Genomic DNA, 23,070 nt, shown 5'->3' with positions numbered 1-23,070 from the left:
AGGCATTTGGGTCTTGCTTTTTACTGTGTGTGGGTGGGGGGGGGGGGGGGATTTATTCAGATATTGTTTTTCGTATCGCTAACTGTCGGATGGGTCTGCCTGAAGTTATTTCCTGAAAGGGTTTTATTCACGTCGATCGCTAAGATGTTTGCTCATGTGTGTTGTGTGCAGTGTATCGTCATGAACCAGGAGAGTTGCCTGTGGAGGTAAGCCCCTCTACGCAACCAGGAACACTAGAAGCGCACTATGCTGAAAGGCGGGATAACAACGATCCCGAGGGAGATTGTACGGGCCATACCATGCGAACAATTCATGATATACGGGAGAGTAGCCACGGAGAACAGTACAAGTCTAGCAAATTGGCTAGAATAGAATGTGTCACTCACCCTGATCATAGCGGAAGATGCGAGTGGAGCAAAGCCAGCGACGGGAGCACTCGACTGGGCCGAGCACTGCGTGCTCCCTGGTGATCAGCGCCCGCAGTCCAGTACGAACTGCCTGAAACAGACCTAAACTACCGCAGTCGGGTCCACCGAAGGATAACCGGCAACGGCGTATCCAAATTTGGAAAGTTATTTCCGCAATCAGACATGCCAAATGCGTCCGATCCCTTGCTGCAACCGGCAACGGTTTCATGAACCTTACAGTGGCCCATTCGACTCTCGGAAGATCAAAAACAACCGCCACTCTGCTCCACAGGAGCAGCGGAATTCGGGCACTGAAGGAAGCAGTGCTCTGGTGAATCCGAGATGCCACAAGACGGGCAGTGATCCGTGCGACAAATATGGAATCGGTGTAAACGTTCACGGAGCGGCAGGACACCATGAGCCGGCTTCCACTGGAGACTCGCCCGACGAGCGTCCAACCAGTTAGCCGTGATACGTCGCCAGGCGCTTCCGGAAGGACCACCCACAGCTCCAGGCAGGGAGGGAACCAGCGGCGCCTCCATGAGTGCGGCGTAGAAATCTCTGGCTTCCCAAAGAGAGATGTGAGCGTCCGGGATATCTCGCGTATGCGTCTGACGACAGCTATGCAAGCTGTGAAAAAGGGGGAAGGAACTTCTGCTTTGGGGCGGTTGTCAGTGATATCGGTGAACCATCGGAGTGCATGAACGAGGAAATAGTACACCAAAGCGCAAGCTGGATGACCAGGACTGTGAAGCTCCTCAAAAAGAGCACGGATCTGCAGTGCTAGACATTGCTCCGTGATAGCCGGCGCGCCCAAACTGCCCCGATCACGCGTGAGATACAGCTGTGACCTCCTGACCCATTCACCTGAACCAGCGAACAGGAAACGGAATGCGTTTCAAGTTATGGCGACTCGAATGACTGCAGGTGGCAGACATTCCAGACAGGCCAGTAAGCGGGCACGGAAAGTGAGGGGCAGGTCTACAGATTTGAGATCACGGAGAACAGCGGAGGAACGTTTAAGCACTCTAGTCCTGTTTACAGGAGATACCCCACTAGAATCGAAGACAACGCCGAGGATTTTGACTAGAGTTTTTGAGGGTACGCCGTAGGGGGCAACGCGGGAACGTTCCGCATTAATGTAGAGGACACTGCTCTTACACCTGGTGAGTTGTGCGCCAGACACTTTACCATACTGGTCGAATGCCTTCAGCACAGGTTCAGGGCAGCCTTCCTCCGGTAACATGACAGAGATATCATCTGCATACGCGAAAACAGGAGGGGGGCAACCACAGGGCAAACTAAGAAGGACAGGGAGGGAGCTTAAACGATCCGGGAGCGGGTTGATTGCAACAGCGTACAACACAGGAGAAAGGGGACAGCCCTGCCGTACACCGCGCGTTATCCCAATCGGACGCGATAGACCACCAACAACGGAGACCAGGCTTTTTTCGCACCAAGGTACAACACTTCCACAAAGCGAACCCACGCTTCATGGAAGTCGTAGGCTGTAAGCATGCAAAACAGATACGAATGACGCACTCTGTCAAAAGCTTTTGCCTGGTCGAATGAGGCCTACACCGCTGTTAGCTGTCTCAGGTTTAACCACTGGATGGCGTCACGGATCGCCATCCTGTGGAGGACCGATGACCTGCCAGGGACCGAACAGCCTTAACATGGGTGCAAGACTTTCTCCAACTGCGACGAAACACGTAGGAGAAGCGCCTTGGCTAGAATTTTGTAGTCGCAAGTCAAAAGTGTTATGGGGCGATACGTATCCGGGTCCTGCTTTCTTGACGCGTCTTTGCAGAGAAGGGCAATTACGTCACTCTGCATCGTGGAGCAGAGCGCGCCTCGCGACAAGCATAGGTTACGTATACGAGTTAAAGCACCGCCAATTACCCTCCAGAAACGTTTGTAGAACTCGACTGGGAGGCCATCAATGCCGGGGCACTTCCCGTTCGGTATTGACGAAACGGCGGCAAAGAGTTCATTTTGCGTGAGCGCCCTTAGTGTGCGAACTCCATTTGTTTCACCGGGAGTGGGCACTCCGGGCTAACCACCGGCTCGTTGGATGATGACTCTTGATAAAGGGCCGCGCAATGCTCACGCATTGCACCTCAAACGTCATCAGGTTGTGTGAGAAGTGAGCCGTCAGCTGACCGGACAACGGCAATATCCGAGGCCGGGTTTCCTGCCACATTGCGCCGGAGGAGTAAGCGGGAGCAGTATGCTCCCCGACACCAGCGTTCGACGTTTCGCTTCGCTGCGAAACTGCGCCAGGAGCGCATTCTCATGGCCATCAGGCGGCTCTGCACATCCGCGATATCAGATGCAGAGTTATGGCTGCGAGAGCCAGGGTGGCGTAGAATAGCTAAGACCTGCCTGAGTGCGTCCCTGCACTCCCGGTGTTCACGCGCGCGCCGTCTTTCCCAACATCGAAAGCGATCAGCAGCTCCCAGCTTCAAAGCCTCCCAGTGATCGGACCCATGATCGGGTACGGAACATTCTTCAGACAGCCAATGTTGCATATCATCTTTAATTTCCTGGTCTTCTAGCAAAAACGCGTTCAATCGTCAAAGGCAGCGACCGGAGCGAAAATTCTTCAGTCCTGATAAAGACAAAACGACACCATGATGATCAGTGATCACCGGCCGGTTTCGTGTTGCACCCAGAGACAGAATTAAGCATTCCCGGAGACACATAGAAGCGATCCAGCCGACTGTGATGGCCACGGGAGTTAACCCAAGTGAATTCGTATCTGCCGCCATGAACGTGAGACCAGGCGTTAGTTAAGCCAACGGCGCTTACAAGGCGCTCCAATTCTCTGCAGGCCTGCCTACCGTATTGGAGGTCGATCGTGCAATTAAAATCACCAGCAAGTATAAAGTTTTCGCTGCCAAAAAGAAAAGTGTCTAAGCGACGGAAGAAGTCTGATCGCCGGCTACGACGTACAGGCGCATAAACATTTACAATTCGAAATGATTTGCCGTCAAGCTGAAGCTCAAAAGATGACCTGAAAGGACGGAAAAAATAAAATTGCGGTGCCAGCTCGCTGAGGCGAGCCACAGCTGAAGAATGCCTTGACCCCGTGTGAGGGTTCTAGAATTCGAATAGACCTTGTATCGCCAACTGTGTACCAATTGTATCAAGCAATGTCGGAGTGTGTATTGTCATCAATGTCGGAATGTCGGAATGTGTACAAACTAGACGAGAAAGAGCTCACCCACATACAAGCTATCAGTCAGCTTTCAACTCTAGCCAACATTCAGCTTCACTGGTGTCGTGTCACGTGCTGCTGATGATTGGGATCGCTTGTTGGCGGCAATAGCCGACAGGCGGTCCTTATAAAATCTTCAGAACAGTTTACATACTCTGAATAATATTACTTATTATTATTATTTACTTATTCAGGAAATAATTATTGTTGAGAATATTTAAAACAGGCAGGAGCAAATGCAAGCAATTCAGCTTGAACATGAGAGAACTGATGTGTTCTGAGGCTGGAACAACATAGAAAGGACAAATACATGCAAAGCCTCAAAAACCTAAGAAATTAACTAAGAAAGATGAAAGTCATTGAAAAGGTAATCCAGAAGATGTGGGTTCCAGTCCTACAGCTGGCTAACCTGTTCAGGGACTTTCATCTTTCATCGTTAATTCGGCTTGAGTTTGAATGCAAAAAATAGGACGGAATTGAACTCGTCAACTGACGAATTCTGCTACTCCTGCAAGGAACACCTAAATGGATAGACCCCACAGAAAGCAAAAAATTAAAGATGAGAAGACAAAAGCGTCAACCTTCGGTCACCGAACCGCATGTGAACATGCGTATAGTTGCATCCCCGGGAAGTGCAATGAATTGCGAGAAACTATAACAGGAACGAGGAACTCGACGACACATGCCTGGAATATAGGGCCCTAAAATACGGATTCCGTATCACTATACGCACTATGAAGTAGATAAGTGGATTATGCGTCCTCCATTGCTCGATATTTATGGAATGGAAATAGATAAGAAAAAAACATAGGACTTTAGTTGCCGTTGTTGGCCGCACTCAAGTGGGCATCGTCACGACTATAGCCAACAAATATCTGAAAAGAAGGGGGAGAAGAGAGTTGACGATTTCAAAGTGACGCAAAACCAAAGCTCTTTATTGCCCAACGCGAACAAATCGAAACCGAAAGTGAAAGGTGCATGCGGGCCAGCAGCGCCGTCTAGTAGGGTGGGAACAAGTCAAGAACTCGAAGTTCTATTTTCAGGTGCCGATTGGTTACGTATTTTGCCACTGTTTGTAACTCCCGCTGGGTATCTGTCTTGCAGCGAGGGATCAGGTAAAACACACTGTAGTCTACGCACCACACGAAGTTTGGTCCCATGCAGATACAAATTTGAGAAGAGCTTTCTAAATGGTTGCTGCTCGGGTTATCGGAGGAATCGTAGGAGGCAGCATAGCGGCCTTCGTGATCTCCTCGAAAGATTCAAGAAAGGAGAAAGTATACGCATCCTGGACCACAAATTCATCACCGTCTGTGCGATGGGATTACAACTGGGACAGGTGTATACTAGACGCTCGTTTAATTGCCCAGCTGAACGATCGTCTCTCGTTTCAGACGTGATCCTGCCTGTTGTGCCCGGCCACCAAAAAGTGACGGACCTGACGAACAGAACCGTTATAATGAAGACCTGCAGAAAGCAAAGTCAAAGGCGACGAGGCATATTTTCCTCATACGTCATAGCCAGTACAACCAAAGCGGGGAGTCGGACCAATACCTCACTCTCACGGAACTCGGTACGTTCATCGGGTCATGAAAAACTATTGAACATGAGAGAATTGATGTTCTGAGGCTGGAACATGTTCCTGGAACATGTTCCTGGAACACGCTCTCATGTTCTACAGTTGCCGCTTGCGTCGTATGAATGTATGTATCAGTGAGAAAAATAAGAGGGAAAGGATAGTGAGTGAGAGAGAGTGGTTAGTTTGTCCCTTCAGTTGGACGCGCCCATTTAAGTCGCTGGGGAGGTGTGTTAGCTTAGCTCAATTGGTAGAGGCCTGGGCCGGTAATCCAGAAGATGTGGGTTGGAGTCCTACAGCTCGCTAACCATTTCAGTGACTTTCATCTTTCATCGTTACATTACGTGGTTACAATTACGATGGTCAGTGCGATTGAATATGTATGTAGGTGGAAATATGAAGCGAGAATGCGAGCTATCGTTACGATAATATATTTTGTGGAACCGACGCAGACGGTAAATTTTTCATCGCGAGGCTAGGTTAGTCAGGCTTGGTGAAACTGGGCCATAGGAACACAAACTTGGGCTTCCGTACACTAGAAATTTGATCACAGGTACTGCTACCATGCCCATATAATATGTGACGTGGAATACTGCTGTCAGTATCACTTTAGTTGAGCTTTTATTTTCGTGTTACCCAAAATCTGTCAAATCACAAAGACATCTCACTGGGATGTATCCTCCAGGTAGGAAGCAAGCCGATTATACTGGTCAGCGACTTCAACATTTGGGCCATCCTTTCTCCAAGATCATCCACTCAACAATGACACGGGCAGTGGAGACGGCGACGATCATCCACAAGCACTTTGAGTCCTTGCCGATGGAGGCCTGCGAGTTGATACGTGAAGGAGCCCCCGTTCCACCGGAACCACCAATTGGATATTGGAAGCCGGAATCCACGGTAGTGCACCGTTTTTGTGTTTAATAATTAACTGTTTCAGAGCTGGAGAAATTATTGTTATAGATTTGCCACTTTTTAATATTATCCACATTTTGCACCACCACATTACATCCGTAGGGTTCTTCGTTTCTATGACACCAGGACGAGAAACAATAATCTTAATATTTCCGCTTGGAACTGCGGTAGCGAATGGCCGTGGTATTCAAACACTTACCCCAAGCTAGCTCCACAAAACCTTGTCTTCGACCCCTGCAGGAGGGGATCATAAACAGAGGACAAATGTGCTGCCACAGATAGCTCTCTTTGCTGATACAGTCGACCCCCGTTTATCCGGACTTCATTTATCCGGATCCCGCGGTATCCGGACAAAAGGCACGGGAACGGAGTTTCCTCCATGTATTTTGTTCTCGTTTATCCGGACTTCAGCTTCCGGACTCGGACAAGAATTCCAGGGAACGAAAGTCGAAAATTCTTGTAATCCAGCTTCAGTTATCCGGACTACCGTGAGTAAGAGGAGACGCTGACTCCGCTTCGTCACCCTTTTCGCTGTTTTACCGTCCCGTCACACGTCAGGGACCTACATTCCTCCGTAGGGGAGACAACCGTGCACGATGACCCCCTTTTTTATTTGTGTTCGTTGGGTCACACTCACGTCGACCAGTCGAGTCATTTGGAAATATTTCGAGCAACTGTCCGGTTCTAGAGGGGAAAACTCCAACCCGAGGGCCTGCTGCTTACGGCCCGTTGAGCTGCGATCCCTGATGCAGAGACTCACTGCGACTGCCGTAGACGATGCTGCGGTTTCTAACTACGTTGACGTTGATAAGGATGATGACGCGTGTGCAGCTACGACTGATGACGGTGTGATTGCTGCTGTTGCCTCCGACCATGTGCAGCAAGACGGTGCCGATGACGCCAGTGAGAAACAAGGCTCGGACATTGACACTTTGCGACCGCACTGACATTCTTCGAGCAGCGCAACATGCAGCGTGGCTCAACTCAATGCAATTAGCAAAAGTTTGCAGGAATCGAGTGCCTACACTAGTATGTAACAGCTGTCATTGACGAGATTTCTGTGTTTTAATTAAACCTTGCTCTGTAGGACCTTTCTATTCGGTCGTTTCATTTATCCGGATGCCCCGGTATCCGGACTATTCCGCTGGGAACGGCACCGTCCGGATAAACGGGGCCGACTGTATTATATTGTAATTCACTTTTCCTACGGTTTAAAGAGAACGACAGATTGAAGGACCGCAAGAATTTCGGGTAGATATCGGGTTTTTCCCGAATACTTGAAAATTTGTTTGGGGGAACTACCGCGAAAAATCGAGTTTAACCCGAAAATGATGAACCCCATATATTCACCACAGCTTTGGAAGATAATGCACATAGTATTTACCCACGACCGGGGTTCTAAGTTTTCCGAGCTTGCGTTTTGGAAAACTTTGGAGGCTGTTTATCAGAAATTTTAACGTTTTCCAAAGTTCGGTGTTTTTCGGACAAATAAAAAGTTCGAAAAATGAGCGGCGGTGATTTGGGGGTAGTTATCTCAGAGACAGTGCAAGGAAAGAAGTCCAAGTGTGACCGAGACCGCACGATATAGCGCACGGAAGTTTTACTACCCACAGGTGTTGAGGTACTAACGAGCTAATTTACACAAATTGTGAATGGGGCCCAGCTCAAACTGAGTAGCAGCTGCGACGAACTCGGAACTGTTCCGTGCTAAACTAGCCCAGTGCCCGGGGTCAAGTAGAGTCACGAGGGTTCGGGATGCGTAGAGCAGATGGGATAAGGGTGTGTACAATCCTCCTTTTGGGGCCATTCATGCGTTCAGCGACCCTGAAGGGGGTCAACACTCCTCACACTTTTTTTTGCGGGGGGGGATCAGTTTGAAGACGAAAAGTAGATGTGGAAGAAAGGAGACAAAGGAAGGAAAAAAAACGGGTAAAACCCATAAGGCTGCTGCGCAGAGGCAGCATGGTCTCCGTTTTTGGCAGTTTGTATGAGTATACAGTGGAATCTCGTTAAATGGAAGTCGCTTTAACGGAATTACCGCTTAAACGGAACAATTGAATGGAGGTTGTTTGGTTTCATATTCATACAATGTATAAAAACTCTCGTTAATCGGTAACAAAATTTTGGCCACACCGTGTAAACGAAACTGGCTGAGCACGCCAACGGCATCAGTATGCTCATCGCGACCTAACCTTCTCCGCTTCCGGTGCGGCCATGATTAGGGTTAACACGACACGCCATTCATGATGGCATCGCCGAAGCGTGCACACCATGCTCTTCCTCTTGAAAGGAAAATTCAAGTTATCGAAGATTTTGAGGGTGGGAGCTTCACCAAAACTGCGCTTGCAACGAAGTATGGAATGCCGAAGAGTACGCTAACAAGAATTCTTCGTGAAAAGGACAAGCTACGTGACGCATTTAGTGCTTCGGCGTTTGGACCAGAAAGAAAAAGACTGCGACTCTGTGCACACGAAGAGCTTGACAAGTGCTTGGTACTGTGGATAAAGCGTGGAAAAAACTTTTTTGCACAGCAGCATGGCTCTGAACCATTCCTGCGTAACCTTTTGGATATGGAGAGCATTATTCAAAAGCAAAGGTTTAATCAGTTTTTTCCAAACAACGCTTGAGCGATTCTTTACACCTCAACAAGGGTCAGAATAAACTTCTTAATTGTGTGCCTATTTCTGGTCTCTATGAGAGGTATTAGACACAGTAATGTGCACAAGACTAGTTACAGCTTCCACACCCCTGAAATTGACACAGTTTATCGTTTTGCATCACAACTCAGTAAATGGAACTCCTGATAAACGGAACAGATTTCCTCGGTCCCTTCGAGTTCCGTTTAAAGAGATTCCACTGTATATGTTTATGCAATTACAACACTGTTTCCAGAGTGGTGTGTTAGTTGTGATGGCTTCGGATCCCTCTGGTCCTGCAGCTTTCGGGCAAATCTCGGGCTAAACCCTGTTTTCGCTGTTTTGAATTGGGGGGGATAAATATCGGGCTTAGTCAGGTATAACCCTAAAAAGTCAGGCCCTAGCCATGCTATGGTGTACATGGTGCCATAATGACCAGGGTGTCAAACCGCAAAAAATATGGGTTCGGGTTCGGGTTCGCGTTGTTTTGATTTCGTTCCGGTTCAGTTCCGGTTCGGCCACGCCAAAAACCGAACCGGTTCGCAAAGCGGTTCACAGCCCCGAACCGGTTCAACGCTTCCGTTTTATATGTTCCATAAAACTGCTTTTATCAGGAAATGCGTGGCTAATAGCTTACTGCTGTTGTCTGCATTGACGTCTTTAGCGGTGAGGTAGCTCTTTAGCGAGAGAAATAAGAAATGGATGAACACTTATTGCAAATAGAGTGAAGCGGTGTTGTCCCGCTACTGTCTGTTCCCAAAATCTCTTTTTCACACGCACAGTGCCAGCAAGATAAACTTAAAGGAAGCCTAATAAGATGGACAGCGTAAGATAGACGACAGTACTTGCCGGCACACTGCCTTCGCAGCGTGAATCGATCTGAAACCGTACTGAAGCATGTCGAAAATAAGCCTGCCAGCCTTACTCTGTCCGAGCTCACAGCAGTGTACTAGTTAATCCACCTCACAAAGGCAATGTATCACGACACAACTGCACTACCAATAAGCAGAACTACATTTACTTTTCAAACCACGACCAATCAAACAGGCAGCGTTCTGCGTACGCTCCTTCTCCACTTCTCATGTTTCTGACTTGTTTAATTTTTACTGCTCACGTGTGAAAAGAAATCTTGGGCGCTTATTTGATCACATATTCGTCGTGTAGAGCTACATAACTGGCCTACTCCATTCCTGTTGCATTCGTCCGCGTGGCACCTCGTCTCTGAAGAGTAGACGCCGCATCACCGCGTGCGTGGGGCGCCAGGCGGCGCTCACAAGGACAACTGCGCTTCAACATGTTAAAAAGATTGTCTTGTAGTTCAGACATCTGCATTGTAATCGATTGTAATGAACGCCGCACGTCCAGCTTTATTTTTGTGTGTTCGGAGGTTTACTCTTGGTTTACTCTTCTACTACAAGACCGGTCAGGGTCTGTAGGACAACCACGTAGGAGTAGAAACATCATTCGTGGCAGCGATGTTTGCGTGGCGACGTGGCCACGTTTTGTGTGTTTGTTGCTGAAGTGGTAAAGCATGCCAGTAATCAAATGTGTACAACGATGGAGCAAATCAATTGAATCTGCAGCTGTAGCATAGCGTCAGCTTGCAAAGGAACGATTCAAGATGACTCTCTCACAGACAGGGGTACGAAACAACCGGTCAAGTACGTGCTTACGAATGAAACGTATTCCCGTGGCAGAGCTGTTTTCTGTTGAACCACAGCCGCAACCGCGGTAAGAACACGATAACACTTTGCAGTGGTGTTCACATTTTAAGAGTAAATGACTTTGGAAAAGCATAAAAGCACGAAAAGCAGCGCGACCAACAAAGCGTTGCCAAATCGAAACTTTAGAGAGGATCATGTGGTGGACAGGAAGTAATGGCGATTTTGACAGGAGCGACCGCCAGAGGGGTCCCACGGAAATCTGCTCGCAACGGCCGCTCCTGTGTTTCCTTCCTCCATGTGAAAATTTCTTAAATCCATGATACAGGCGCGTGATGATGATACCGATGTGTCTTCGTTCGGGGATAGAGAGGAACTCTTGTGCTGACTTCTATGTCCGAACCGTTTTGTTGCGAACCGGTTACCACTATTATTTTTTATGGTTCTGCTCCGGTTCGGGTTCAGCAGTGTTCTGAAAATTTCGGTTCGGGTTCGGGTTCGGTTCCGGCAAAAATAACGGTTCGGGTACGGTTTTCGGTTCGGGTTCGGGTTCGGGTTCGGTTCGACACCCTGATAATGACCACATGATATCTTCAGTATGTCTGGGTATCAAACATTTTTCTTTAGATGGGCAATGAACAGGTATACGAGGTACACTTTTCTTAAATTCATTGTGATTTGTTGGCGACGGTGAATGTTTTCAAAAATAATTGTTGTCACAGAGACGTGAATAATGGCTCCAAACCGACTGAATATTCGCTGCACTCTTTTCGCCCTCATGCCCTGCCCTGCGATGTCCTGGCGACAATAGCCACACATCATTTTGACGTCGCGCATCATTAACCATTTAGAATGCAGGACGCTTATACATTAATTTTGTTGTAATATCGAGAAGCGAGGTCAATTCTAAACATAATCCCACTTGTCAAATCCTATATAGCCAGTTCAGACCGTACCAAAAACCCTCAATATTCTACTTCACGTGCTCACTGTGTTTGCAGTGCTGTATTGCTCCGCGAGGTCACCGCAACTTGTTCCCGCAACTTGTTGCCTCGCGAGCTGCAGCTTGCCTCAGTTGTGTCTTGCCTCAGGAGAGCGAAATCTCCCCCACCCCCAGTGTCTAGTATTCGGTGTTGCTTTACATTGGAAGATGGTGTTGTGACCAAGTTACAAGGATAAGGAGGTGTTGAATTCCAATGGCAGAGTCGGAGCAAGTGGCACACTCCGCAGTGGAGCGGCTTGATCTGGCCTAGAGCAAGTGATCCGAATCTGCGACTGGAACACTCGCGCCCAACTTGGAGTTTAGCCCTGGCCAATCTTCCTTGGTGGATGGCGGCCAGAGACGGAGGAAGAAGAAGAAGAAGCAGATTGTACTCATGTTCCAATACAACGGCATGTTTTGCAACATCAAGGTCCTCCTAATCTCCTAACGTTGCCCTGGTGATGTCTGGCTTATTGCTTTCTTCGAGAAACAAAATTGCTAACGTACGACACTAAATACTAGTCACGGCGAAGACGCGTCGGGAAGCGGCCATGTTGCCGAAGCAGAGACAGGAAATAGGAAGCACGAGCGACAAGTGACACGTCACGTAGAGTTCCGGCTGAATCTGCCTATTTTGACGGAGCAGTCTGGGTTGCTCCCTGGAGCGACCTTGGCTCGAACGCCGCTCCGAAGCTCCCATTGGAAGACTCCAGAACTGTTCCTAATCTGCCAATGGAACAGGCTTGCTCTCGGCGGAGAGCAAGCACAAAACTTGCTCTGGAAATGCTCCGAATCTGCCATTGGAATTCAACAAGAGACTCACGCGGGATATGCTCTTTGAATGGCATTGTTTCGTGTTAAAGACGCTCGCTAGAAGCAGAAGAATTTCTTATTTGGTATATCGTGAGCTACTTTCTTTCATTGAGCATAATAATTGGAGAATGTTCCTCGACCTGTTTTGTGCCCCTTTAACCACACCAGAAAGAAGGCCGGTGGTGTGTCTATCCTATAGCTAAAAGTGAGCACTGTGTTTTGCCCTTTCCCCCATTGTGTGGCGTGTCAATGTAACCTCCTTTCTTCGCAGCTTCGCGCTCAAACTACGAGCCGTCAAAAAAGAGGTGGAGACAAGGGCTCATTTCCACAGATTTTCGGCAAATTTATTTCGGCAGTTGCCATCACATCACGAGTGGGATTATGTGCTATACTGAGTAAAATGACCACGAGGAACCCATTTCCTCAAAAGAAAACGTTAGGTTGCCTTGGGAAGTTTCGGAGTTTAATTCGAGAAACTAACTTTCTGTCAATTGAAATGAGATAAAAATGTTACCAATATATGTGGCAGAAGTTATTGGCAGAAAAAAAATCCCTCAGTCGCATGTCTCTCCGGGGCCTACGTTTTTTTATACTACAAATTTCTATCACGGTTGGTGGACCTCCCTGTAGACAGGTTTCCCAGCACCCAATTCCTGCTCCTGCAATGAAAACGCACAATCGCGACTGCAGGAAAAAAAAACACGCATTGGCCTAGAAATCCAGGCTCTACTAAGGCAGTGTTCACATGGGGCAACTTTTTCCAGCAACTATGAGCAACTTTGGAGTTGCTGTCAGCCGGCAACCTCCAGCAACTCGAGTTGCTCAGAATTGCTGCGAATCGCTCCCCGACCGAAAACTTGAGAAGTTGCTCGTGCACCGGCCAATCAGAAAGGGGAGCATTGCCACGTAACTCCTGATGGCGTTGTGTATTTCGTTGTGGGTTCATGGGTTCAAATCCTGCAGGTGTAGTTGAGAGATAACTTTTTCTTTTTGTACGAACTTCACGGAAACATATCAGTTGCCACTTCTGGAAGGCAAAAATGATCTATTGGGGCAATAAAACTGACTGAAATTTGATAAACAGCAGCTAAAGAAAAGAGTCCACCAGTTCGATCCGAACCCACATTGTCCGGTCGCGATAAGGTTGCTTGTGGGTGGAGCTACCGAGTTGCTGCGTGTGAACACGGACCCGAAATTGCTCGAAAGACGTAGGTTTGAGTTGCTTCGAGTTGCTGGGAAAAGTTGCCCCATGTGAATGCCGGCTAATAACATTTCAGGGAGCTTCTTTGTGTAGGAGAGCATGGTTTTTTAGTGTACTCCTTTTTTTAGTGTTACGCTGTTATATTACAGTACAGATAATGTTGGGGGACGTTCCATTTCAGTTCTACACCGACGGAGCCCGAATCGAAGCCGGCTTCCGCAAATACTTCCACAGGGCTCCTGCAGAACAGGCGCAAGACTCGTACGAAATAATCGTATGTCACGCCAATGTTATTCGCTACTGGCTGTGCAGGTAACGAGCTCCGTGCTGTTACCGCTAGGTTGTTTTACCGCATTACTTTTGCTCGCAGGGTCCTGCAGCTGCCTCCTGAAGCGTGGCTCAGGTTTTCCGTGGCCAACGCTAGCATCACCAAGGTACTGTACCTCAAAACGGCCTCCACTCGGGGGGGGGAGGTAGTCAGCACTAGAGCCCTGCGCGGATGAGATTTTTGGCATCCGCATCCGACCCGCATCCGCGCACACGTTATCCGCATCCGATCCGCTGAGCAAAACGCAATATCCGCATCCGATCCGCAAAATCCGCAAGTTTCGAAGGACGCGTAAATACCGCCGGAAGAATGTTGGTATAATTTCGGATGCCTCCATGCTGTCACGGAAGGACTCACGACGATAAGCAAAGGTAAACCTTTTAACAAACGCGATATGGAGAGACTTCTGGAACGCGTGGAACGCTACCTCGTCGGTGCTCGCGTGGACGCCAGAATGCCTCCTCTCCCGTCTTGGCCGTGCATGGTCAAAGGGGAACCCGACCATGCGCTCGCTGTCGGCTCGCAATACAAATAAATTGCTAGTGGAAAAATTACAGCACGCGGTATATCCGCATCCGATCCGCTACCGATCCGCTGCCTTTGCATCCGCATCCGACCTCGAGCCATCCGCATCCGATCCGCACACCGCAGAAAGTGAAAAATTTTCATCCGAATCCGCAAGTATCTTGCGGATATCCGCGGATGGTGCAGGGCTCTAGTCAGCACCAGTGGTTTAGCCAGAAAAATATTTCGAGGGGGGTTCTGTGGGGACTTTACGTGGGAGAGGAGGATTTCCCCCTCATTTCCCTCTCCCGAGTGAACTAGTAACAAAGGTACTACTAGGGGGGGAGGGGAGGGGGGTTGAATATCCAAAACCACTTCCCTGGCTACACCAGTGCTCAGTATGCATCCATATTGAAACAAATTGCTGCCATTGGGCTGCGAGATAAAGCTACTCATGGAACAGCAAGGGCAATTTGCTAACTTCTGTCTGGTGCCCCTGTTGCTGCATTTCTTTCTTCTCTTCTTTTTTTTTTTTTCGATATGTTGTAGACAGGGTTGCACTTGAAGTCATTATGTTGCATTTATTGGATTGGATCCAATATTCAAAGTCAAATATTTGGGGTATCTGCATGCGGCATTATTACTATTCACACAGCCCCATCTTTTATTTGATTACCTGGAATTCGTTATCCGTACCTGGTCATGGGGTACCGGAAACACTTTTCCAGAAACCACGTAGTTCTAGTTTGGTAATGCGGAAACGTGTCAGCGACCTTCACCCTTGGCATTTGCTGACATTAGAATTGTCCTGGATGAACATTGCCACTGAAAGAGGTGGCCATCCTTGTCCACATTGAGTAATGGCTGAGTATAGCATGCTTGAACAAACTTTTAAAGATCTCTAATCTGTAAGCAGGTCATGTCGTACCGTCTTACGTACCACTGTACGATCTTGTCTCATGAGTGGTCACTGTGTGCATACTATTTATGTACACGTGGGATTTAAATCATATCTGAACGTCTAATTGGTGGAATATTGGTCTTTGCCAATATGGTAGTGACGGGTAAAGTACCAGTTACTTTGCATCATTGACACTTTATGTGCAGTACAAAGTATCGCATCTCGAATATACCTAACGTAAGGTATGAAGAACTAGGCAAGGTACTTTAAAGTATGTACCCACTTATCTCGACATTTTGGACATTCTGTATTCAATCAGTTTGTAGAGTCGAGCCCGTTTATAACAACACTGATGAGAACGCAAAATCCGGTCATTAAACCGGGGTTAGGGTTAAAACAAGCTTTCGCGAAATCACCTGGCTGGGATCACATCAACGATGTAGAACGCCGCTGAACATGTGTGTGTTTGTTGTGAACACAAAGGCGTTTTATGTAGCTCTGAATTGGCACTGCTTTGTGTCTAAACACTGATACCACGTGGGGCCACGCACGTGGCCCACGTGGCACGCTCCTCTCCCGTGGTAATGCCTGTTTTGGTGGCGACACACACCTCTCTGCCAACTTACGTTTTGAAAGGCACTGTCGGAGTGTTGAACCGAAACGCTTTTCGATTTCTTTCGGGTTCGGCCGTAAAGTTCGGTTCCGGTTCAGCTCCGGAGCCCACGAATGTCGGTCTGACTAACCAGTTCAGAGGCAATAAACCGGTCCGGAACTGGTTCGAGGTTCTAATACGCTACAAAATTGTAGGTAGCAACTAAATATTACAAGATCTCTTTTTTTTTTTTTTTTGGCATTTATTTCTGTTTTTCGACTAACAGGACCCCCCTTTCATCCCTTCTCCGAGTAGGGTGCAGCCAATCGAGGCAGGCACACTGCTCCGAATCCTCACATCACCCCCACCGCACACCAACCCGAACCTGTAACCAGACTTTTTATATCGGTTCGGTTTCGGTTTCGGTTCCCGTTCGGTTAGACTTATCGGACATCTGGTCCTCGCCACATTGGAGCTGTCCGCCACCTGGTCGACTGCTTCGTGGTCGCGCCGAATGTAATCTACAGGAATGCCACGGGCTTATCACCCACCGGCGCCAGTGATAAGGGGGACTCTGTTGCCGAACTGAAAGAGTTGAAGGACGAAAGGCTTTCGAAGCAAGAAGTACGCACGTGTCTTCTCTCCTTGGATTGTAAACAGCGATCAGGATCAATATGACGTCGGCGACCACACGACGGCAGGATAACAATAGCGCACAACGAGGGAATTCGTTCAACCGTGACGCTGCACGACACGCTTTAAGTTAGGCTTCTCATAATGGCCATGCTCTCTCTATAAAGGGCTCTGCAGGAATCCTCGCCTGATCGCCATCCCATAGTGTGCAAGATAGCTGCCTTAGGCCAAGAGGCGAAGGTCACCTTTGGCTTTCCTGTCCGTTTTACTGCGCATCGAGAGATGGCAATCAGATTAGGGGGCTCGGGACACGAACACTATCTGAACGCGGCCCTCGCATATGGCGAGATGAGAGAGTGTCATCACCTCTTATCTTTATCTTACACCGTGGCTCGCGTGCAGCAATGGATGGTTCTCCCACTTCCAGGCACGTCATAATTAGAGCCTGAAGTTTTAGGGTTTTACCTGATTCTTTCCCGAATTTGCGCCCCGAATTGAAGGTTGCCTATTTAGGGTGAAACCCGATTTTTACCCGGCAAACTGCCCTCACTGGGACGTCTGTAGGAAGGCACTAACTTAATTGCTTGGCAGCAAATGCAGTTATGTCACCGTTTGTATCAAACCACTACAGTTAGTTTGAGTAACTGAGCCCGATTTCTCCCCGAATTTAGCATACTGGAAGTTTTTCCCACCCGAATTCGCACGAATTTAGTGCACACGTTTAATTACCCCATTTTTACCCCCCAAATTTCGAAAAAAATATTTCCCGAAAACTTCAGGCTCTAGTCATAATCTGTCGTATCTCAAGGTACGTGTGGCGAAAGCAGCGGCAGGAACGAGGATGTCGTGGACACTTGGACGTCGCACACGCTGCAGCCACTTCTGCAAGAATTTCGCCTGGACGAAATTTTCAGCTTGGACGAAGCCTCGCTGTTTCATAAGATGCTGCCAGATCGGACATTTAAGGCCGCACCCAAGAGCCTCTGGAAGGAAACAGAAAAAAGACTGCATGTCGGTGCTGTTTGGTGCGATTTAATGCATTTGTAGCAGAGAAGCTGCCACTTTTGATCTTTGGCAAGTACGCAAAGCCGAGGTGCCTTAAAGGTGTTGTGACAGTTGGTTTCTAACTTTCCCAGGTAAATACGAAAAACTATTCTACCACCCGGCATCATGCCATATTCAAGTGTTCAGGTCCATGACGTGAGCAGGTACGGAGAAAAACGGCCCCGAAGAAGCGACATTGGTGACGTCACACCGGAGCAGCGAGGGAAGACGCGCGTCTCCCAAGCCAAATGGGGGAGAGGGATCCGTGAGGTCACACCGTGGGTCGTCGTTTTGTGGCTGCGCCTATTTTCCGAACCAATCTAGCGAGAGGAAAAATTCTTTTTTCCACAGTGTTCTCATAATGAGTACGATGCATATCTATTATGCTTCAACACATCAGAGAAAGTGTCGCAAGACCTTTAAGAACGCGCGCCCACTGCCAACAGACGAGGCAATTTATCGCAGCAACGCCAAAGCCTGGGTAACCTTAGCACTTTTTGAAGAGTATGCGCGTCTGACAGATTGGAAGTTCAGTGCAAAGGGTCGTCACATTGTGCTCAACATGGACAATTTAACCTCTGTATGCAATAAGGCGATAAGTCGACTTATCTCCTTGTTACTGTTTTTGCTATGACGACATCCACATACCAGTATGTACCTACCAAAGAAAAGTTAGGCCCGTAATGCAAGTTATTGGCCAGATACAGGAGGGTAAGGAATGGGAAACGCATGTGTGTCAATGGGAGGGACACTCAGATCAGGCCCTTTTCTCGGTTTCGGATTTTTTCGACCCCGTAAAGTAAGGGGATAACCCCTTATACATATATTATACCCCCTTATTACATACGGAAGTTCAATGAACCTCTACCCGACAAACGTCATCATGACGTTGGTAGACAGACTGAAACCAAAACAGATCGGAAGGGGAAAGCTGGGTTCCACGAATGAGCAATTGTTCGCTGAAAGAAAGCAGGACCGAAGGTTGCGTCCCTTTCAGAGACCATCGTAATCCCCTCAAGACCGTGGCTTTCAGGCGCGACCTTGTTCGCCACTAGCTTTGAACGTAGTTCAACTCTACCAAACTTGTGGCGCTGTCGAACATTATGACGTCATTTGTTTACAAACAGGTAGAGGTCTAGCGCCATAAAGATAAAGCATTGCTTCCTCCAAACACGACGGCAGTTTCCCAGCCAATGCACCAGGGTGTGATTCTGCATACCAGGAAGATATACCGGAGCCACCTCCTGAGGAGGATACTATTTTGCTGTGAAAACAGGAAGCACTACGTAATTGACCGGCTTGGTGTATCACTGATTACATGTTCCTGGAAGCAGCTCTAGCCCAGCGTCATTCAGCAGTGCTTTCGGCATGCTGGGTTCCACCCCGGGGACGCAGTACAGGATTGCGTGGTAGCAGCGAACAGAGAGGATGTGGACAAAGAGAATGCGGGAAGTCTCTGGCAGCAGGTGGCATCGCAAGTCTCCTGTACTCAGTGCCGTGTATGCCAAAGGGAGTCTGGCCATTAGGAGGAGCCTAAAAAAGAGGCTCGACCTGTCAATCAAACTTGGACGCATTTCATTGGTTACCATTTTCCATGGGAGCTGCCATGACACCAAATTTTCTCCAAGATGGAAGATGGTGCTTGGAACGGCCCCCAAGCGGAGATTTCGTGACAAAAAATTTTCACAGGCTACGTTCATTTCATACTGTGAGTATATATCCTCATGTACGCATCTGCAAAATCAGCTTCAACTTTCCCTTCGGAATCATTATTTACGCGAAAATGGGATGTTTTGTCGCTAGCGTTAGGCCTAGTGAAGACCGTGATACCAGGAAAATAGCAAGAAGGACGACCCTTATACGCAGGATTTTGCATTATATAATTGGACTGTATTTATACATACATCTTTGCTCATCTTTGATTCGATCTACTAACATTACGTGATTTAAAACTTCATACGGGCAGTCGTCTGCTACGAAGCAGCGGTTGTACCGCTCCCCTGGCCAATCACTTCTGCCAGCAACCAGTTCTGCAATTCTGAGCCTTCCCGACATGCCTCTCTCCATGCAGATGGTGTTGATAAAAGTGGGCGCAAAATCCGTCATGTTGGTCTTTCACCAGCGATATCCGTTTCAATACAAATCAATCGAGTTTCTCCAAAATGGTGGCACCCAGTAGATAAGGGTGAGGTATAAGTACTGGATGGATGTAAGAATAGACAACTGTATTTCGACCTGTGATTGGCTAGATACCTCAAAGTGGGTGGAGCCTCAGGTATAGGCAGGTCCCATTAATGGCCAGACTCCCTTTGGCATACACGTCACCGCCTGCACCGAGGCGAACGCCAAAGAATGCTACGGCTCTTTTGAAGAGTACGCAAGGTTAGAGGATCCAGAACAGACATGTGCCACCACGATCGCGGAGGATATCCTGCTGAACACTTTCAAGGCAAACAACCGGTGCGACAATGACGGTGATGAACTGCCCCGCACGCCCATTTTTTCTGAAGTTGTTGGTGCCATTGACGTTGTGCGCAACTTTGTGGAAGCTAACAGCTCATACAGTGACGTGATGGATGTGCTAGCCCGCCTCGAACGAGCGGTGACATGGGACGCCAACTGCCGCATGCGAGAAACAAATACAGTCGACCCGCGTTTATCCGGACTTCATTTATCCGGATTCCGCACTATCCGCACAAGAAAGCATGGGGACGGATTCCTCCCCATCAGTGGCGTATCTAGAGCTACCTGCGCCCATGGCAACATGGTTAACACGATGTCCTTGGGGATGCGTTTTCGTGTGGTCCGCACTAGGTTTCACACTACAACCTCTCTAATAGCGGGTGCTTTAGATCGTTTATGAATGTGCCAAGTTGAGTGTCCGACCTGGCACATTCACACCCGACCACATAATGGCGCCCCTGTTCACCTGGCGCCCATGGCACCTGTCCACACCTGCCACACCCTAGATACGCCACTGCTCCCCATGTATTTCGCCCTCGTTTATCCGGACTTTAGCTTCCGGACTCGGACGAGAATTCCAGGGAACAGAAGTGACTAATACCCAACAAATGGGCTTCATTTATCCGGTCATTGTCCAGAAAGGACACCTGGCCCACACCTAGTCAAGCGAGGCCGAGAACCCTGGTCGTGGCCGCCTTTTTACTGACACAAAGAGGGTATTGCTAGGAAGAGTTTTTTCCCTTTCCCACTTTGCACGTTACACAAAAGTAATCCGCTGAGCAGTGTGGTCATTTCAGACAGAGAGAGTCCGCAACGAGGACCCCTGCGCTGCAATCATAGATCACGACATCGTTAATGTCGTCGCTTCCGATAGTGTTCGAGAAGAATCTGATGATGAAAACGTGGATGGGCACCAGCTGTGACGATAGGAAATGCGTGGGCGGCACTGAGAACAGCGCTATTATCTTTCGAGCATCAGAACAGTAGTTCGCAAGTCAGTGCCATCCACAAAGGCTTGCAAGAACTGGATGCGTGTAGTATTTAATGAAACAGACGACAATGGATAGTTTTCTGTGTAATGGTCAATAAAGATTTCCTTTTAGGATCACTCTGGATTTTCGTGTTTCACTTATCCGGTTCCCCCGCTATGCGGCCATTTTTACACGAAAAGAAGCCGTCCGGACAAATGCGCGTCGACTGTTGATGCGAGTTTTTTAGGTCTGACGCTCGTTACAGGTGTTTGTGGTAGGGGTTCATTTAATCCGTATGCGTAATGGACCTTTCTCACAACATTTTCGCGCATGCTCTATGACCCTGACGGCGCCAAAGAAGGTTCCCTACATATTCAATAGATGGCGCGCGCCAGTCGTGTTTCGTCGTGCGCCAGTCGTGTGTGAAAAAGGTCCATTAATTCGAAACTCTTTTTGCTGTCCGCGCGACTTTGAATTAACCGGGTTCTACTACATCATGAGCTTCATTTCTCCCTGGTGCACAATGCTAAAGTGATAATCTTTTAGTGCAACATGCGGGCAGGCGCGATTTCAATGGGCCAGCTGATTACCTTGCCATTTTTGAAAATGTCACACGTAAAAAAACAGAAAAAAAAGAGTAGAAAGTGCAATGCAGAACTTCTTTCTCTAATATAGTAATGTTACCATTATGTTTCAGGTGTGTCTGCTGCCTTCTGGAAGAGTGACAGTCAGATCAGTGGGCGACACCGGACACCTTCCCAAAGAATTGATCACGAGGTCATAGATACAATGAATAAATACTAATTTTAAACTTTTTTTGTGCATGTGTAATGCATCATTGCATTTTTTAAACAAAATTGCTTTTTTTTGTACCCTTCAAGGCGTACAGAGGGCCTTCCAAGATATTTTCAGTTTAAGACATCTGATGAAAGTATATGCGTCAATTTGTCAAACAGCACAGAAAGTTTTGATGCATGCAGTTTTTTTCCCAGAAAAAAAAGGTACACAAACACAGCCGTGCTCGTTCACCCTCGACTCGCCAACCGGGATGTAACAAGGAGGAGAAGGACGACCCATGACGGCTTAACATCTGAACAGTCAGTTGAGGTCAGCGCCGTCATTTTCTTTTTGTGCATTTGGGCCAGCTTTTGTGCATTGAATTGCTCAATTTTGATTTGATCTACTTACATTACGTGATTTAAAACTTCATACGGCTGCTACGAAGAAGCGGTTGTACCGCTCTCCTGGCCAATCACTTCTGCCAGCAACCAGTTCTGCAATTCCGAGCCTTCCCAACATGCCTCTCTCCATGCAGATGGCGTTGATAGAAGTGGTATCACCAGCGATATCCGTTTCAATCCAAATCTATGGACCATTGCCATATTCGCGTCGCCCCTGGCGACGGAATGTCGAACATCTTGTGTTTCCCCCCGATAATGGTGACGCGCTTTTCGGACTGACACGTTGCGTGAGAAAGTAGCAAGAGAAGATTGGAAGAAGAGTGCGGAAAGAGTGAAAGCGCATTGTACTCGTTACCAGACCTCAAACGTCCGCGTAACCGTGAAACCGATTATCTCCCCACCATGACAGTCTCCCGCAGGTGGGTCCATAGCGATGTTTTCCACTCAAAGATGGCGGACTCAAGGGCTGAGCATGCGCGTTGTCGGAAATGGTCCGTTGAGTTTCTCCAAAATCGTGGCCGTCCTGGCGACCCTTCCTTTGTGGTCTGTAAACCTATTTCCCTTTAGGGGGCGTTAGGAATTGGAAGGTCGATCGTGGGGCGTGGAGGATTTCCTTACATAGGAACAAAACCGTATTTCCTTTTAATTTTGAGCTTCGTTTCATGGGTCAGGCTATCGAGACCACTGGTATTCCGATGTCACTGAAGAAAGAACAAGGGATGTTGTCGGCGCTGCAGTATCACATTCAACATGGGAGGACCCACAAAACTTTCAGAGGAACTCATTTCGTTTTCGAGTAACTTTGCCAAAGTACCTTAAGTTTAGCTACAAGATACTTGTAATTCGATTGTCACTCACGTCCCCATATTTTCTTGCTTTCTTTCCGGTTCCTTCATGCCTTTTTTTTTTTTTTTTGGGCATTTTGTGATATTCAATCAATGACAGTATTCTATTCAGGAAGAAAGAACCGCTGCCATTGAAATGAAACTGAACCATTGTGCGCCCACGGGGGAGTATGATCCCAAGCAGGGGTCATTACAGC

At 48.0% G+C, this 23,070-nt stretch overlaps 1 protein-coding gene across 1 annotated transcript; it reads left to right on the top strand.

The window, feature by feature from the left end:
- Nucleotides 1–4,639: 4,639 nt before the first annotated feature.
- LOC135370135 (serine/threonine-protein phosphatase Pgam5, mitochondrial-like) lies at nt 4,640–21,663 on the top strand. The gene is made up of 7 exons (XM_064603822.1): nt 4,640–4,742; nt 4,792–4,966; nt 5,022–5,200; nt 5,889–6,103; nt 13,593–13,723; nt 13,782–13,845; nt 21,545–21,663. The coding sequence occupies exons 2-7, from the start codon at nt 4,818–4,820 to the stop codon at nt 21,629–21,631; spliced, it is 825 nt and encodes a 274-aa protein (XP_064459892.1). The 5' UTR covers nt 4,640–4,742; nt 4,792–4,817; the 3' UTR covers nt 21,632–21,663.
- Nucleotides 21,664–23,070: the final 1,407 nt, after the last annotated feature.

This window comes from Ornithodoros turicata, chromosome 10, assembly GCF_037126465.1.
Source record: "Ornithodoros turicata isolate Travis chromosome 10, ASM3712646v1, whole genome shotgun sequence".
Taxonomy (NCBI): Eukaryota; Metazoa; Arthropoda; class Arachnida; order Ixodida; family Argasidae; genus Ornithodoros; species Ornithodoros turicata.
Note: the sequence above shows the minus strand (reverse complement) of the source record. Positions and strands in the feature narration are given on the sequence as shown.

What these genes read in the sequence shown, in the direction of transcription:
- LOC135370135 (XM_064603822.1), top strand. Translation starts at nt 4,818, where the DNA reads ATGGTTGCTGCTCGGGTTATCGGAGGAATCGTAGGAGGCAGCATAGCG. An exon ending in TGGGATTACAACTGGGACAG is followed by an intron (nt 4,967 to 5,021) that starts GTGTATACTAGA and finishes CTCTCGTTTCAG; the next exon opens with ACGTGATCCTGCCTGTTGTG. An exon ending in CCTCACTCTCACGGAACTCG is followed by an intron (nt 5,201 to 5,888) that starts GTACGTTCATCG and finishes TGTATCCTCCAG; the next exon opens with GTAGGAAGCAAGCCGATTAT.